The following is a 20,171-nucleotide window of genomic DNA, read 5'->3' as shown; positions in this document are numbered from 1 at the left end:
TCAGTGAGGTCCACACTTTGTTTGTCTGAAGACCTTATCAACCACTAAACATATGCGGAGCACGCTGCTGCAAATTTTCAATTTAAGTTACATGTGTAAACTGCTTATGCTTTCGCATTATACAAGGTTTTCTAATAACCTGCAGTAAGCTGAAATGCATTTCATTTTATCACGCAGATGGAAAAAAAAGCCCTAGAAAGGAATATTGCACATGTTCATTTTGACACACTTTAAATTGCTCATCCTATTATGCTTTACAATTCCCTATTATTATCATACACCCGAGCTGTCACCCTTCCCGTCTTCTTTAACACCGCTTCTACATTAGCATGTAAATAGCAAGTGGATCCCGGGGTCTGACAGGGAGGAACATCCCTTTAATTAACTCTAATCCGCTTTAAACCTGCAATGCAATCTGTTTCGACAGTCTGCTACATGCAGCTCCACAGCCACCCCCCATCTCAAACCAGACGGAAAAAATTCACAAGTTGAAAACTGACCACTTAAGCGGGAGTGCCGCAGAAGTCGGGGTCACAGCCGGGGTTCCCCCAGTCCTCGCAATACATGCCTCTATTTAGCTTGGGTCTGTGTTGCTGAGCAGGCCGTCTGATATTCCGTTAGGCTGCACGCACGAGTGAGGTGTAAGGTGGAAACTAAAATAGCCGCACACAGGGAGTCTGCAGAACAATGGCCAGTTTCAGTGTAGTCAAAGTGACGGTTCGTCGAGGACAAAAAATTCACATCATTCACTAAAAAATATGTCTGCTGTAGATTCTATACGCCTGCATACACTCTTTGGAACTCCCTTACAAGGTATTCCCTAGTGGGGGATAACTGTCTTGCACTTGAAGAGTCCAGTGTAGGATCCACATGTATACGTGCAGGTCCAGCGGTTTCCAACAAGAATGGGCGGCTCTGAGTTTTTCTGAAGTTTCTGCTGCTCCCGCCATTCCACGTCCTGATGTTATACATGTTCAAAGTGCTGACATCCTTGCAGAAAGGTCTTCTTTCCCTCTGGACTGGGCCAAGGCAATAATACTGGTGTTGACGCTGTGCTTCTTCATGTAAGCATTAAGGACAACCTTGAAGAGCTTCTGAAGCTCTTCTCTTGGGTGCACTCAACGACTGAGCCGGAACAAAAAGACCAAGAATCTGGAGGTAGGTATCCACATGACACTGCCAACCCAATGAAGGTGACTGGACAAATGGATGCAAAGGCTGATGCATCTGTCTCAAGTTGAAAGCGAGTCATGACAAACTTCAACAAGTCATTGGTTCTATAACTTCCCCTCTTTAGCCTGGAATAGTAAAGATTACCTGATGACCTGACCTGACCTGACCTGAAATCCTGAAACGGACTGACAAAGTCCACACAGGAGACTCCTTCTCACTAAAAACAGAAAACTGGACATTTCTGTGGACAGAGGTTTGTAGGTCCAACTACTAGGATATATAGTTGAAGCTCACTCAGTGGAATCATTTAAGAATGGAAAAGAAAGAATTCTTAGAACATTAAGTTACTTCATCCCATATGAGCAACATGAAGTGAAAGGCTGCCCCCTGTTTGTAAACTTTAATTTTTTATGTATTCAAAGGATCTTCTGCAGGCAGTATTGAGAGCACATCTCCGGCATCTTGAAGTGTCTTATGTAGCGGGAAGGATCATAATTACTTGCTAAACCACATGCATGGTTTTGGATCAGCAATCACCCTGCTTCCTCATGCAACTAAAGGCTGCACATATCTTTGTTGACAACCGACTGTGAAAGATCGTCTCTGAGGCAAGGAAAATGCTCAACAGCCAACATTAGCCCTGCAGAACTCCAGTACTTGGCCTGTTAATCATCAGTGCTAACTTATGCTTTTCATCTGTTCACTTGTTTAGATTTTATCGGTTTCTGTATCCAGTCCTTTCAAAAATATCCTACTTCGGGCATACCATTCCAAACAAATCAGCACTCATCTATGCTAATATGTTGGTCAGTTGACATTCTCACTTGACGTTTTTAACAGGTGATCAAATGATGAAGAGAAGACATTTTCCTTCTGCAAAGGTTTAATTGGGTACATTCCACAGCTAAACAGCTGAACGACAGGAGCTCTGATGCACAGAAATTGGTAGGGAGCTATTGAATTCCATTCAATGGTTTGAGAGCTGAAAGCAAATTTAAAAGTGCACATCAAATACAAGATTTTGATAAATCGCCTTGTGATTAAGAAAAAAAAACACAGGGTAGGAAACCACTGCCTCAGAGCCATCCTTCTCAAGAGCCAGAGATCCTAGAGAGCTTGATAAGCAGGTGTTAACACCTGTCCAGGTTTCGTCTATGACTTGGCAAAGGTGTCAGCTTCAAAAGTGAATGTATCAGGGTACAGTACGTGCACGTTACAAAAAACTCAAACAATGCCACTCTATTTAATAATGACAGCTGCACGTACTCCAGATATTCTGTCACACACACAGCGACAAGTGTTTCGCTGTCCAAACCGCCACCATGGGCATCCTTCTCAGTGTCCCGTCAAGTTCATCCTATGCCAAATCATCTCGGAGACGTGAAGTTAAAGGTTCAAGCAAGGGGATGTAGCAGCACTTCTGTTTCATAACCCTTTCTTCTGCTTTAAATAATTTAGGTTCTGTCTGGCTCTGTATTTATGGTCATTACCCCAGAAAAACAAAACTCTTAGCCCCCCCTGAGGATACTGACTGATGCCGGAGAGAGGAACACCATTATTCATTTAAAAATGTATCATCAATTTTAATGGCTCTTACGGGCATCAGCAAATCAACACCAGCATGTTTACACATTATTTAATATTGTAGCATTATCCACAGGATTGCAGACACAAGATCAGAATTTATTATTATTTGGCCTCTCGGATGCATCAGTTCTATAAGGCATTAATATAAAGAGGTATTTAAAATGACTTTCATTGAGTGCAACAAGCAAAGAACTGCCTAAGCATCTCCATTCACTAATCAAAATATGGCCTCTCCTCAGTGATATTAAAGGCACCCAAAAGTGTCATTGTTTTTGCTTGCGAAGCTCATTTCATCCAAAGGTCACTGAGGTTTGTTTTTCAAAACTGCTGCCTTAAGCTATTTAGGAGCAATTTTTGCCTTCCTGTGAAAGAAATTCATTCGAAGTTTATCTTAATAAAAATCTTGGAATTTAAGTAAGATAAAAGTCTCATTTGGCTTCCATTATTTTTGAACAAAATTGCTTTTAGGTCAATTCCACAAGTCCTTCAGAAGATAATATAATGGTGTTTCTGTAAGGTCTTGCTCCCAACGCCATTAAAATATAATTCTGATTATTTGAAATGAAAGGAGTCTATTACTACTAACTAAATCACTGTTAAACCCACTGAGACACTGTTTATGGAGCTTTTCATTTTACAAAGTTAAGTCATTTGTACTTCTACAGTTTTTAGTACTTAACACAGCAGTTAACACAGAAAAGCTTCATTTAAGTCTAGGACACACTTTATACATAAAAATGCATCTTCTATTTTAATGGCTAAGAGTTTTCCTGTATCGGTACAAATCCCATTAATATTTGTAGATAAAAAAGAAATAAAAAGTAACCGAACACACATTCCTCCACTGCATCAGCAGTAGGGCACATAGCACTTGGATACTGTATAAATGGATGCAAAGTTTTATTACCTGTACAAAAAAAACAACAACAACAGGATATCCTTACACTAAAGGCAAGTAAATCTGAAAAAATGGAACTAACCAAGTGGCTTCAAGGTCATCACACATATTAGAAGCATAATCTAAGAAAAGGCCCTATGCCAAACTTTTTTCAGAGTATGCATTAATGTTACACATCCTCTCCTTCACAAAAAGACTCAAATAAAAGGCAATATCCATCACACAGAAGATCGTGGCCATTAACTTCTGGAGCAGCGGTTCTATAGTATGATGAAAAGGAAAAATCAGTCCTAAAGAAGAACTCTTTCTCATCTGCCAGATTTATCATGCGTTCATAATGTGTACTGATGGCTGAGGATAAACTTTCAGAGTGTCTGCAAACACTCCCCGTCATATTTTCAAGTGGATAGCAAAACAAATCACTTTCAGCCTAAAGTAAATCACACCATATTCTTGACTCCAGAGTCCGATTCTCCTTCATGTGTTTTACACATCACACGATAACATCAGTGCTTCCATTTGGGCACAATAAAACAATTGATGCACAGCTGCATAGCTGCACAAGGCCATACATTAACTGGAAAGCAAATTGTGATTATTAAGTTTTTAACGTAACATGCTCTCTAGATGCACCAGTTACAAATCGAACAATGTATCTCGCTAAAACAATTCTAGAAAAGTTATGATGTAATCATATTAGCATGACAGATTAAAATCATTGCAATCACGTAAATAAAAGCATAAAGAAAGGACGATACACCTTCTACGGAACCAAGGCATGAGCCCAGACCAAATCAAACAGAAATCAATTAGATCTGAAAGCTAATATGGCCTTATAATAAATACGCTCAATTGAAAACTGGCTAGATTGAAAATGTCATGTCTGATGGTCATAAAGCAACTTTCAGGTGACAGGGAGATGACAGCACCGAATTTCAAAGAAAGTGGAGGTCTGAAAAGGCTAAAAGTATTTTTTATCGTGAAAGCTGTTCCAGTGGCACTTTAATTGAGAATCTGAGATCCAGTGGCTGTAAAACAAAGTTTTCTATTTTCACACACATGCAGTATACAGAGAGATATTCAGTACTGGCACCATCCTGCCAACTGAAATGCAAGCATCTCCGGAACTTCATGCTGCACTACCACATACATATCTTTTATTTAAAAGAACGGGTGAGCAAAACCTAACAAAGGAAATGACTGACGTTAAGGGGTATAATTTAAGCCACAGCTAATTTAAATCAAAATGCAGTTTAGTACAATAACAAACTCCCAAAGTTAAAACATTCCCTTGGACCATGACTAACAAAACTCACAGTGAATCAGCAAATACATCAATCAAGGAATAATCAAAGGGGTCTACGAAAGACAATAGGTTTGAGGACGGAACAAGATAGATACAATATAAGACGAAACAGCACATGAGACAACACACCGCATGTGCACTTCATAAACTGAAACATTCTTCAATACTATTTCAGGGATGATTCTGAAAGATTGGTCACGGACACATTCAAGGACAACTGCAATCGTTTACAAGAAATTTAAGAGCTTGTGATAATTCTCCAAGTCAAAAGTTGGTCAACAACAACCAGCAGTACAAAAAACCCTAGAATTTACCTTATTTAAGGTAAATAAGGTAAATATTTACCTTATTTACCTTATTTCAACAGCATGTGACTTCTAATCTATGCATTAAATTATCTATAAGTAAAAAACAAAATACCAATGTATTTCCTTTTTTATGTGGATGAATGGGCAACTGGATTCTTAGTCACCCCTGCTGAGTCTGTTCAGATTGAGTCTCTTAACTCTTTTCACAAAGTGGGTTGTACAAGGTTCTCAAAAAGAGCTAGACTATATTCATATTCCTATAGTCTCACAAATAAGAGACCACTGGAACACTAAACACAGTTTTGTTTGCAAATCAGCAATGCAAACCTTAGCTTAAGAAACACTGAATTAAACAATGCCCCAGCACTTAAAATCACATTAAACTGCCGTTACCCGAACTCTGTATTCGCACACTGGAACAGAATGACAATATCACAGAATCGACACCGCATTATAACTCTCACCGTTGCTTTATTAGAATGTGAGCACTATTTTACTATTTAAATATGTATGCATATGTTATTAGCAACTGGAATGGCATTCAAATTCAGGTAATGAAAAACAATTACATTTAGCAGTCTGAAGGTTAAAAACTGAATGCAGTAACTCTTTCAAAATCACCTCACGGTGGTATCCCTAACCTGTTTCCTTCTTGCCTGATTGCTTTATGGGATTGCCTAATTTAGGCTTCAAATGCTGGGTGCCTTCCATTTCTTAATGATGGACATCACCATGCTCAAAAAGATATGAAGCATGATGGTATAAAAATGAAGTATACCCTTCTCCTGATCTGTCTCTAAACAAGCTAATCCCAGAGTTGCTCTGACAGTCCCCTGGTTTTCATGGATGGATCTTTGCTTGAAATTCACTACCTAACTGAGAGACCTTGTTGAGACACGTATACTTGTTCAGCAATCACCTGAACTACTAATATTCCACACAGAGGTCAACTAATAGCTTATTTAGGTCATTTTCACCACTGAATTCATTTAAACCTAAAATAATTCCGCCACAGCAAAAGGTTTAAATACTTCTGCAATCATGATTTTTACTTTATTGTTTTTTTTTTATTTTCGGCTTTGAAGTTTGTGCACATAATAAATATTAACCAAGACTTCCAAGCATCCAGACTGGAAGCTTTAGAACCACAAAATGAAAGTGCAGGTGTCTGCTTACGTGCAAGGCACTACATTTCAAGACACTTTAATCATTGGACTTTTAAGGAAATGTGATATTAGCAGAAATTGCCAAACTTTTCTTGTTTTACAGCGAGAATATGTTTGAATTTTCCACTGTTAAAGCCGATGCTTCTGAAGGTTTACAAGTACAAAGTATTTTTTAAACCCGTACTTTGCTTTTGACTGCTTGTCACACGAAACAGGAGACTGCACAGCGAACTGAAGTCTTGTTTTTCAAGCCACTCAGCAGGTAGAGCATAAGCTACTCAGTAATGCTTCCTGTGTTACATGGTCTGTGGCTTAACCCTGCCTGTGCCACCATTTACAGCCAGCAGGTAGCTGGGCTCCCACTGCCATCAGTTCTTCGCCTCTCTGCTTGAAATTATCTCCCGTGATTGTTACGTCTTGTATGTCATGATAGTCTCGGTGTGGGTTAGAGTTCCAACAGCAATAGTCCTTTCATTTTTGATCAAGAAAATATGAACTGAGGTTCTGACCAGCAGAGGTTAGTGTGATTAAGTGACATAGAGCCGAACCTTCCTGGGATGTTTCGTCTCAGAAATACGCATATGCTTAATTAGGAAAGAGTGAGTGCAAGATGAAAGTCAGAGGGTAAAGATGTGTAATTGTTTTTGTTTTGTGTATAATTAGACCCTTTGACAACTTTACAGCTACTTGCTCACTGCAAGAGGAGTTAATTGTGCATAATAATAAGCACACTGCTATTGCAATCAAGACTTTTTCAGCAAGGGGTACAAATAATGGCACTGCTCATTGGGGGGTTCAAACATAAACGCATAAAGCAAAATAAGCCGCCGCAGCATTACTGATCGGAAAATGCACAGGCCAAGTGTTAAACTAAGTTTCATATGAATTATCAGTTTGGAAAACAAAAGTTTTTGCTTCCTGCAGATTTCCCTTTTGAATATGTTGCTTAATGTGGCGAAGGATCTACGCACGTGGCTGGAAGGTTACCGATTCGTATCTCGTGGCCGGCAGAGGAATCCTACTCCGTTGGGCCCCTGAGCAAGCAAACCCCAACTGCTCCAGGGGCGCCGTATAGATGCCTGACCCTGCGCTCTGGCCCAGAGCTTCTCTCCCTGGCTGTGTGCCTGCGTGTCTCATGGAGAGCAAGCTGGGGAATGTGAAAACACAAATTCCTAATACAAGAAATTGAATATGGACAATAAAGTGGTCTCTCTCTTATTAAAAAAATACTGCATGCAATAGTTAAAATTACTGAAAGGTGATGCAAGGCCATGTCTTTTCCAGCTCACTGTACTCTTTGTCACAGAGATGCCCCAAAAATCTTTCTGGCCCACAGCTGTCAAGTTTGAGGGTACTGAATAAACTGAAAGAGAAAAATTTCATTTAAGATATGACCCTTCACACAAAACCTCTGAAATTACAAAAATCGTAAGACCTACAGCACGAAACAAATCATCATGTCTGCTGTTTGGATGTGATGGTACAACAGTTACAGCCTTCCTTTTGGGTCTTGTTTCGACAAATGGACTCCAGAAATTTGACTGGTACAGCTGCATCTTCAGACAATCCAGATCCCCACTGTAACATGTGTTTCACAGTGAAGAGATCAGGTGATTTGGATGAATCCTGTACATTTCTGGAAGCCAGTGTACCAAAGAAGGGACAAACAAGCACAAAGCAACCAACAAACAACACAGTGCTTGATTTACAGAAGCCTTAAGAAAAAGTCAGTGAAACTGAAACATACTTTAAGCTTTCAAAATCACATCTTTGCAAAAACTTAAACTGAAGTTACAATCTGTATATTTGTTATTTTTCCAATAATACAAATTGCTTCATTTAGCTAATTTGTGCTTTACACTGCTATAAACCTATATAAACCTTGTACTTTACAATTAAAACTGAACAGACAGTTGCAAACCCTTACTTTATGTCTGAAAGAAGTATTCGGGCAGCCAAATCTGAAATTATATCTTCACATAGAATCCAACCCTAATTTAAGTGATGATAGTACTATAGAGCCAGGTTTCCATGACAACCATGAGACTTTTCAGGCTCATCTCACTTCTTCTCCAAAAAATTCTGAATGTACGGTATTATGCAATGTGTGCTTGAAGGTTTATTTTATCAACTATTCAAAAAATCATGAATACCATATTGAACCGGCATTGAACTGAGATTAAAAGGAAGCTGAGGGTGCGTATGGCAACGCTTGCTCAAAACGTTTCAACAGGATCTGTCTCAACAAAAACATCAAAATCCTCTCCAACAGAGTAGATTGTCTTTCCAATCGTTGTGACGTTCTTGGTGTTAAAAATTCGGTTTAGGAGAAAAGATCTATTCATTTAATTCTTTTATAGCAGCCTTGCAAAGAAAAACCTTGGGAGATGATCAGACTGCGGTGATTTATGGCAACACGTTGGAGACTCCTCATAGTTCCCATGAGAAGCTGCATCACTCTTCTAAATCGAACAACCTCGGAGATGAGCTGCACTTGTGATATGATATGGCATCTCATCTGGCACTATTAATCCATCCTCTGTCCCTCTGTCCCCTCAGACGAACTTCTCTTTATACAAATGTGCCAGGAGTGACCTCTGCCTTGTGACCTGATCTCACTGCTCAAATCTACATATTAGAAGGTCTGATCTAGAGTAAAGAATGGGCACGATGCATATCTGTCGCACCATTAAAGAAGCTGTTTTTAGGACTTGGGCAAGGAATTAATTACTTGAATATCTCCAACAGCACATATAGTACTGAAAATGTTCAAGTACGGAGCTGCGTCAGCATGTGTAGGCTGCAAAGGAACAGGTAAAGGTTGATTCCATGCTGATAAGAAAAGAAAAGAGACACGGAGTTTCGGCCGTGGAGCCTTCTTCAAATTACACTTCTATTTTGTCAGTGTCTTTGAGGATCCCTACTGCTTAAACTAGCCCCTCTCGTAGACAGGTTAGGTCTCCACAACTGAAGAAGGCTCCACAGCCGAAATGTTGTCTCTTTTCTTTTCAGCGTGGGACAAACCTGGAGCTAAGGCTGTTTAAGGGCCAGCTCGGGCCTCTCCTGTACCTTGGTGAGTAGTAAGACGCGCTTCTGGAGTCGCCGAACCAGCGAGTCCTGCTGCTCACGTCTCTTCTGCTCTTCCAGGAGCTTGGTCCGCAGCTGCAACAGCTCGTTCTGGAGCTCCAGACGGACCTTCTCCAGAGCCCGAGCACTGCAACAACAACAGCAACCCATGCTTACTGTCCAGCAAAGAACATGCCACCTCCAGATACTGAGATCAAAGGTTCAAATATAGATGCAAACAACGTATTCCAGTTTTCTTCCTCTAATTTATTGCACATAAGTACTCTATCTACCTTACCTCTAGAAGCCTTCAATTTGAGCATTCAGGTTTTACATTAAAACAAAGTTTAAAAATTCCACAAAACGGGACACCATAGGGTCTGAATCATTTACTGGGCACCATGTGGGTAATCCTTTCAAGTTGCTTTGATGTGATAAGCACTATGTAATTGCAAGGACTTATCAAAAAATAAAGCGAAACATTTTCAACTCTTATTTAAATAAAAACAGACAAATAACAAAGATGAAAAAATGTGACCGTTACCAATTTTGAAACAAATATCACCAGAGTGTGTATGAAAATGTTAGATTCACAGAGAGGATCATCATATAAAAACCGTCATTACTTCTGCCTTTACAAATATTCTAACATGTACATAACTCAAGGCAAAGGAATTGAATACGTACACACTTTTTAAATGATACTTGGAATTCCAGTTTGAAAAATAAGCTGTAAATGTATTTTGAAAGAGAACGAAAAGATTTAAAAAGACAAAATGACTGAAAGCTTCAACTGCATTTTATCAATAGTATAAATGGGTGGCCTTTACATAAGGCCAGTATAAGAATGTGTCAGTCTGTTTGTGATGCTATTACGTTTCTGTAACAACCATTACAAGATTTTTTTCCCCACTATAGATTAAGCACACAATAAAAGAATGACATTTCAATTCAACGAAAATAACAATGCCCACTGAACCTTGAGTTTGTTAGTTTGCCACAGTTTTAGCTGCGGTTATTTTACATGTGAAAACCACAAGCAGGGAACTGTTCTAGACATTTCTACTGCAGACATACACCTTCACACAAACAAATGTATAAATAAGTACATTTATAATTACATACTTATGCACATAATAAGTGCATTCTCCCCTGCAGTTTCTATTTCTATCATCTAGTCAGTCTCTTTGAGGATTCTGAATGCATGAACAAGGTCCTCTCATAGTCTTCTCTAATCAAGAATTTAAAAAACATGTCAGGAATGTAAGCAATTTATAGGAACAATGAAGAAAAGTGTCACTAATACAGATTCTTGTAGCACTCCTCTAGGTATACCATTACAGTTGGAACATCCATCCCTTACCTATACCTTAATTTTTATTCAACAACCATTTCTTAATACAAATGTATGTTTCCTTGAATATCTAGCATTTTCAATTTGAGCATTAATCTTCCTCAAAGCCTTCCGAAAATCTAAATACCCGAACCTTATGGGAAAAATAGGGTTAGGAGAACTGAAGTCACAATTATTATTATTTTTTTACCTTTAATAAAGAAAAACTATAACATCAGAGTAAAGAAAACAACAACATAGCTTGGGAATAATATTGTAAAGATAGCAAGGCGTGTCTGGCACGATTCTTAACTTTATGGCTGTAGTGATGCGCGTGTAGATAGGGTCAGAGGTACAAGAACGTAAGCCACAGATACAACAAATACTCAAATTCCAAAGAATTAAAGGAAATAGGTTAATTCACCAAACTGCAGTATCGATACCAGTTTACTCTCTTCTTGTCTGACACGATTTTCTTCTTCCACCAATGCAAATCAGCCTATTTTATCAGCATTTGGAGATAAATAGGCACCGACTTGGGAGACTTTTCTCCAACTTCTCACTTGACCTTGAGCAGTGAGAATGAAATGAGTTGCAGAGGGAGTTCAATTCTATCAAACTCTCTGAGGTGGGAAGGGGGGGTGAATAATAATAAGATCTCTGCAATATTCATTTACCCTTTCATCAGCCTTCTTAAAGATCAGAACCGAAGGGAAAGAGGTGTTTCCCTGCTGGTCCACAAACCGCCCAAACCCCACTGTGGTAGCCATTGCCAACCGCCACAAACGTCCAAAGTGAAGCAGAGCGAAAATAAATTATCTGAACTCAATTAACTCTGAAAATGCATCAACGCACACTTTAAGCACAAATGCCACACACGGGCCGAACGCCCGACGCACTTGTCCAAAGGTAACGTAGATTTTGCTCAAGTCCCAAGACATGAACTGTAATGAGTCAAAATAACTTTACAAGCAGGACAACAGGTACACTGAAAATGCAGCCTCGAGAAAGAAAATGTAATTCAAGGACACAAAGCTTGAAAAATAAAATGTGTTATTAACTGCAACACGAGAAATTGTCTTTTGGTTTGAAGTGATTAGCTCAAGTGATTAGATGATTTCATTTTTACTGAAGAAACCCATTTAATAAAGAAACGTAATTTGTTTGTATTTCCCCTGCCTATTTTCTCTTGTCAGTCAGAAGATTGGTTCTTTATTATTTCTGACTCTGCTTCCACCACCTGAGTTAAAATACAGACCAAGCTCATTTCTGTACTGTTAGCAGCCTGTCTCCAATAAGTTTCTTGATTTTCTGCATAGAATGCTTGCAATTGTAATACATATTAAAGAGGACAGTATGCTGATGATATTTGCTGGACTGTGTTAAGGAAAATCGTGCAACCAAGTACAGCTACAGCATCTTCAAGCAAAAACAAAAAATACAAATGTCGGCAAATATATAAAATATACAAATGATCATCAACCCAAAAACTTTACTGCACCATCTTATCAGTTCTTTTGTTTATCACTCAATATTCACATAGATATATGATCATGAAAACATGCTGCATAGGAAAGATGTTGCTTAAATCACTTTTACTCTAATACTGAGATGACACTGATTAGACCTGACACTTCATTCCCTGCTATACCATATTTAGATGACATTCATAAATGACATTCTAGCTAAACTAATGCACAAAAATGCAAAAACAATTCTAATCAACACAGTTCTTTCCAAAGTACACAGCCCATTTTTAAAAACACTAAAGTTTGAGTCACTTCTAAATTGTGCAGTCAATTATATTTAAAGGAACTGGTGATGGGTTTATTCCCTGCTGAAAAGAAAAGAAAGGAAACACAAATATTATAAATTAAATATACAATTGTATTTAATATACATACAGTGAAAAGTTTGCTAAAAAATGACTTTATATAAAGGAAGTATCACATCAAACATACAAAACAACTTACAAACTCAGTCTTAAGGCACACTTTTATTTTATTACCGCTACTATTTTCTCAAAATAAGTGGAAAACTAATCTTAACATCTCAGTACCACGTTGCACCTGATTATGAAAATGAATAATTTGTTGACAAACTCCCCTTCAAAAGATAATTAACCATAAAATAACCTCAAAGTACTGACTGTGTTGGTTGAACCCATATGAAGTTGGGTTTCAGTATGTTTTATTTCTCCTAAAAAGGAAGATAAGAATAAATCATGTACAATACAACTCTTCATTCTCACTCTCTAGACAAGATGAAGACTACAAACAACAGAACATTTAAAATATCACAAACCTCAGCACACTTTCCCATAAAATTTCTAGATTATCTCAAATTAGATCCTACACAACCTAATCTATCACTGGTTAAAATAGTGACAGTCTTTCACTGTAATTATCTAGCTTTACTGAAAATTAAGGTACATAAATCAAAACTGTTAACCATTACAGGACAGATTGGTGCATTGTGTACATGAACATGAGTCACTGAAGGATTCATTTTTATTTTTGTTGGAAGAAAATCAGTATGCATATGCATAGAAAATTCAAAAACATACACTACAAAAACTATTTAAGTAAGAAGAATTTTTTAAAACAAAGTACATTCCAAGCTGACTTCGTCGGCAAAAGCAAAGGAAAAGAACAAAACAAAAGACAATTTAAGTTTTTTTTAAATACGCGCAAGACTGGAACATTTGGATAAAAAATAAAAGAAAAAATACAAAAAGCTCCATCATCCATCCTTTTTGGTTTTAATGAGAAATTCAAACTTAGAAGCATTAATGGAATCTACTCCCTATCTCAAATGCTTAGAGAGACATGTTGCGAATTTGAAAAACTTTTTTTTTTCCTATTTCTAAGGCAATTAATTTCAAACCGTGGGAATTTATAATGACAGCCCACATAACATTATGCCGTGAAAACTTTTATTTATGCACACTTGCCTTAATAAAATTTGGGAAGCAGCAGGTAAAGCAAACATCTGCTACCCCTGACTTACGATTAAAAAATATATTTTTAAAAGCCTCACGCATGTCTACATACGAGAAATAAGGAACGAAAAAATTTGGTCCCTGAACTGCTCATTATACAGCCTGTGCACAGTGGAACCACACTGAATTCAAAATTCAACAAAGTATAAGAAGCCAAATGTATATGGGATTCCCCAATCAGTGGCTCACAAACGACTGACCTCCTCTGAGGCAGGGTGGAGAAAATTCAATTCAATTTATTTTTATATAGCGCCTTTCACAACAGGTGTCCCCAAGGTGCTTAACAATGCAAGTAACCATACATTGTGTGAATACAGAACAGAAGACCAGAAGACAACAGAGGAGAGGAACCAAAAGCTCCTTAATAAGGAGAAAAAAAAACCTCTAGGGGTCCAAAAACAACTGGCCGCCCAACCCCTTTGGGCATGCTAACATTATATAATTAAAAAAAGGAAATAAATGAATGAGGGTATTAATCCATCCATCCATCATGTCTTCTGTATGTCAGTACTCCATGCAGAATCCAGTCCTCTCAGTCTGGCAGTTCCAAACTTAGAGAATAACGATTCATTCTAAAAATCAGAACAGAAATGACTCAAGGTGGGAGGCCTCACGGGTTCGATGCTGTCTGCATGGAGTTTGTATGTTCTCCCCTCGTTTGTGTGGGTTTCTTCTGGGTGCCCTGGCATCCTCCCACAGTCTAAACCCATACTGGGAAGTTAACTGGGTTCTGGGAAAACGGGCCGTGGTGTGAGTGTGTGTGTGTCTGTCTGCTCTGTGATGGACTGGTGTCCCATCCAGGGTGTATCCTGCCTTTCTCCTGTTGCTTGCTAGGATAGGCTCTCACTTTCCACACATTCCTACACTGGATAAAGCAGTTTACAAAATGGGTTGATGTATAAAAGGTAGGGGTTGTGGATGAAAGTACTTTATTTAATGTCCAAAAAAAGTCTCAATCAGTTTCCCATTAACAACAGTAGACGCAAAAGGAAGTCTGCAAAATTAAATGTATATGGAGGAATATTCTTTCACCTTATTACAAGAGAAATGCTATATCATCGTGATACTCACGTATGACTATGTTTTGTTAAGAATGTGTGATGACATTCACTTAATCTAAATTGCTGAACATTGATTTTTTTTTCATTTCTAGAATGAAGGAAGTACAAGGTCAGATGTACACTAAAACTACAACAAAGGTTTATTTATTACCATGAAATGCATCTCCTGGGTTAAATTCTTTATATTGGATTTTCGTTAATGAAATGTACCCACTATAACACCCAGGAACACAAAATTCCTCAGCTATAAAAAAACAAACTTATCTGTTGAAATTATCTGCACCACCACTCCACACACATAATTTATAAGTATAATTTACATTTATCAGTGCAGGTGTTAAAACAGATAAAGTGAAAACTGCAACTTATAATTCACAGCAGCTTTAAAATATTGGTATTTTGCTCACAGTGCAAGTTAAGATTTTTAATTGTGCTTGCCGTAACAGAAAAGAAAACTGTTGTGACAAAAAGCTCTTAATCTAGACTGACATGGATTTGCTGTGAGTTGCTGGCTGTGATAAGCTCTTTGGTTATCATCTCGAAGAAGCATGGTATTGTATCTTGCCGGTTTTACCTGGTTTAGACATTCTTCTCATTTAGCATCTAGTCCAGATCAAGTGATTTTCTCCCCTCGTTTTTATTTGTGGTACTTAAAACACATTCATTTAAAAACAAAACAATAGCAAAACAAGCAAAGTTGTTAATTATTCTGTTGAAACTGCTCATGCAGATTACATTGGCTTATGCTGTTAAAATTAATGTATATATTATGCATCACCAAGGTTTGAAAGTAATCAACACGACACATGCTGAATAGACATGACCAGAAAAATTATTAAAGCGCTGTGTAACTGTGCTCGTCCAGGGGTAGTAAAACAATGAATCTATGGGCCTTGTTTACTTAAGGATGGCACATTTCCATAATTAAGGCAGAATGCAGAACAGCAACTAGACAGAAAATAAGACAGAAAATAAAACAAAATATTCCATCTGATAGTTCTGTTTGGACTGTTAGCTTTTTGTAAAATAATTGAATAAATCAAATAAGCACCATGAGTGCAGCCTTCAGACATAAACATACCAAACATGAACTGATGCAAAAAGACCAAGACTTGCCCAGTTAGAGCAGGTTCCAGGTGCAGCCATGCTACAAAATCCCTGCAAGCTATGTTTTAAGGAAATGTTTATTCCTTTATTAACTGAGTTATAGCACATGCAAAAAGCAAGCATTCATGAAAAAAAAAAATTCAGTCCAGAACAGCGACAGTTAATGTAATTGCGATGTGGATATTTAAGATTGAATTACGTGCAGGATTTGTGTACCTGACAGTTTTAGGACTTAACAGTTTATTTTCTTGCATACAGGTTAGTGGCACCCTGTAATAACAAACAATATACTTTTTTTTCTCCATTGCACTACAATCCTTTCTAAAGCATAAAAAAAACTTAATACTTCCTGCGTGCAACTAATTAATCATTATCAGGAAAAAAATCCCTTTTTTTTTGTGAAGTCCACTGACATTTCACCGAATAGGTATGACAGTATTTACAGGGTTAAGCCACAAAGGTTTACTATGAATCCAAATGCTCTCTTGTGGGAATCTTTCCCATCCCTGTAGAACAGCCCAACTCATCCCAAACATTTGAATGTCTGCAAGACAGGGCACACATGTTACAAATGTCTCCCTCTCAGTTCACAAAGTAGATGTTTTACACAAGCAGCATGATGACGTGCATTAACCGTCCTGCTGAAAGAGAAACGAGTCCGCAGGAAAGGAGGCAAGGGAGGTCCCAGGACCTGTTCAGTGTAATCACATCTTCATTAATCACGAAAGAGGACTTGGCTCGACTGCTAGGTTATTCCATCCTGTGACATATCCATGGCACAGTAGCACTCTACTCTTGATATGCAGGGCAATTTGATTACTTCCTGTATTTTCTTCACTTCCACCAGGCTTGTCATTTAACAAATAAAAATAACCTCAACTCCGGGGCCCAATACATCACCGAACGATCCACAAATTTTCTACAAAGAGTATATTCGACCTCATAGAGGAAACTTCATAAAGTCAGCTTTTGTGGAGGCCCTGCGCAGTGAGAGCTGTGTACAGCTTTCAACACAACAGCGCGTGGGAGTGGACACGATTAAGTTATCAGATAGGTTCCCACTATCCCAAATAAATATCCGCTCTCTCTAAATGATGACTCTCGCCTCGGTCTCCCGCAGCTGCAGAAACAGACTTGGTCAGCTGGTCCCACCACAGCTAAAAGGATGCTGCTTTTTAAGGCATCATAGTCCTTGTCCTGACATTTATTTGGAACTTTCTGGGGAGTTCCCCTGCTGATGCAAGAACAGGAAGGATCTCATCTCATCATTCTGATTCTTGTTGAGATGATGTTCTTACCATAGATGGGGGCAGTGAAGGGAGGTGAATAGTGATCTATTATTTTATTATACTGATTATTCTCTGTTCTTGAACATTGAACACTTGAACACTAAAGATGGATATGGAATTTCCAAACAAAGGTTTCCAAATACAGTATGTATTCAGTGCAGTATTCATACCAGAAACACAGAAGAGACATTGATGACAAATGTCTGAACATGTTTTCTGCCATTTCACGCACACAGTAATTACGATTTTAGACATCAAACGTTAAGAAAACAAAGCAAAAGCAGATATGTTTGTTAATATACAGTATATCAAAAGACTGCAGGGATGATATTGAGCTGAACACAGAGCCTCATAGAAATCTCCTGGAATTAACAATATAGTTTAAGAAAACCCTCAACTGTGTCAAACCAGCAAAACAATAGCCGACAGGTCAGCTAGATGAAAGGCTTCAACTTTTAATAAACCTGGGTTTTAATTACCGAGACATGAGTTCTTAAACACCCATTGGCCCAACATGCAAACAAAAAGAAAGAAAAACATTTAAAAAACTAAATCAACACAAACACCAGGCATGTAAAACACTGACAGAAAAATGAACCATTAACAAGTATTCCATAAGCAAAAGAATAATCTGTTTGATTCGGCTAGGACAGGAGAAACGAGAGCAGACAGTGTTAGTTAGTACTGATGGTTTTCTACCCTGCTTGTGTTTCGCAAGGAAATTGGTTATCTCCACCTGCTCCCAGCAGCTCTGCAATCTGAAATTTGCACTAATTGAGATGAATGTTTAGAGCCTGCTGTCACTACCAGATGCCTAACACTGACCACTATTTGGAAATATAGTACTGTACAGTGCTCTAGCTGTTTAACCCCTTAAGAGTAAAATGATTGATAACGACTCAAATTACCTATCCATTCTGTTTCAGATATCATTAGCCTTTAATTAATAGAGCACAGTGATCTTGTAGAGGCAGGTTGCATAGAAAAGCTCTTGGCTATGATGAATCTCTTTGTCACCTTGGTATAATAAGCAAGCAGAATGTGAATCATTTCTATCCTGACCTTCTTCATACGCATAAAGCTATCCATCTCTATTGAAATCTAAATCTAGAACAAAATTGATGTGTAGACACACACAGGTGTGTAAATATCCAGTTTTTGTAAGTCCATTAGTGTTATTTTTGTCTCAGCAGCTAAAATGTTTTGATATTGTGCCCACTTTACCAGAAAAGTTCACATATATCCCCTACGTGAAACTGCAAATAGGTCATTTCTATAGCACTGTGATCACTAGTCTTACAATAGTTCAGAAAATCCAAAAAATTGTGCAGCACAGCACTATCTCCATCAACCTTGTATCCTGTGTATTATCTTTCATTTATTTTAACACATTTAAAGATGCAAAAAAATCCATTAAGAATGAAACTCTTGATATCACTGGTGACAAAAAGCATTTCATAAGCAACAAGGTTACAAGATTAAAACAGACATTCAGAAAGCTTCTGATGAGGTCCCTCGTCAAAAAAAAAAGTTGATTCTCAAATTAGAAATACAAGGAAACCAAGATTAGATTGATTGAGAACTTATCTAACTTGAAAGAAGACAAGTGTTAAACTCAGGGGCACGCCTTTTAATTGGGCACATGTAAGCAGTGGTATGCTGAAAGTATCCATGTTAAGCTGTAATTCATATCCTGGATTCTAATATAACTGATATTAACTAGTTACATTTGTAGATAATACAAGGGAGAGTGGTCAAAGAAAATCATCAGGAAGGGAATTCAAAACTGACTGGACACACTCATGGCAAATGTTTAATATGTGCAAAGAGGTGCACTCGTACAGAACAGTACAGACATACACTACACATATTACATGGGAATCGGAGCCACCATACGAGGCTACTCAGAATGCTTAGGCATACAGTAAAAAATGTGGAATTTAAATCCAGGAACGTAGTGCTCAAGCCATACTACAAAAATGATATTATAGCCCTAGGAAGATGACAAGAATGATTCCTTGTCTCATGGGAGTGTTGCAAACAGACAAGTTAGGATCACAATAACATCAGTCTAGAACAGTGGTTCTGAACTAAGGTCCTGGAGGAACATCGTGTTTGCTTTTTCATTCCAGCTGAGTACGAAATCTCCAGGGATAACTGACGACTTAATCGGTTTTCATTTTTAGGCTTATATCTTTTTTTATTCGGTTAGTCCTGTCAAAAATACCCTACTTTAAGGGTAACATTGCCAACAATAGCATGCAGAACTCTGTGCAGCCTCTTCTCAACTTGCTTTTGAACTAAACAGCTCTTGCCAGTGGATTAATTGAGGATGAAGAGATGGAAATTACATTATGTCAGAAGCCCCTACATTGTGCGTTTTTTTCATTCTGCGGAAGCCGAACTCACTACATGTTGGGCAACACACCTGAATGAGAATAGTTCTGAAAAACTCTTAATTGTTACCGCATTGATACTGCTCACAGATCACATTTGACTTTGATTTCAGTTAGCTACAGTATTTGCTGTCTGAGTTTGATTTCTGCTTTTTCAATCACCCTGTGATTTGTTCATCTGGAACAACAAACAGAAGAGACGGTGTTCCTCCAGGACTAGGGATAGGAACCACTGATCTAAAACAAGCGGAGATTTACAGGAGTTTTACAGAGGCTGCAGAGTGGACAATCAAAGGGTACAGGCAGGGTTAGCTGGACGGGCTATTTCACACTCAACACTAAATCAAGGACAAGTGGTCACAACTGAATAGTACAAGGGAATTAATTTAGGACAGAGAAAACACATCCCAAAACAGGCTTCCCAGATTGGTACTGTAGTTAAATCTAGTTAAGTCTCTGGACAATTTTATGAAACATCTG

General features: G+C 38.1%; 1 protein-coding gene across 3 annotated transcripts in view; it reads right to left on the bottom strand.

The window, feature by feature from the left end:
* The window catches only part of mad1l1 (mitotic arrest deficient 1 like 1), a 281,026-nt gene that overhangs the window by 208,985 nt on the left and 51,870 nt on the right, over positions 1 to 20,171 (bottom strand). For all 3 annotated transcript variants that reach the window (XM_088613218.1, XM_088613219.1, XM_088613221.1), the window contains exon 11: positions 9,508 to 9,652. In XM_088613218.1, coding sequence (XP_088469344.1) covers positions 9,508 to 9,652 — 145 coding nt within the window. The remainder of the gene's footprint in view (positions 1 to 9,507; positions 9,653 to 20,171) is intronic.

The sequence above is a fragment of the Lepisosteus platostomus genome, chromosome 19, assembly GCF_059453375.1.
Source record: "Lepisosteus platostomus isolate fLepPlt1 chromosome 19, fLepPlt1.hap1, whole genome shotgun sequence".
In the NCBI taxonomy this organism is placed as follows: Eukaryota; Metazoa; Chordata; class Actinopteri; order Semionotiformes; family Lepisosteidae; genus Lepisosteus; species Lepisosteus platostomus.
This window is presented reverse-complemented; position numbering and strand designations above follow the sequence as displayed.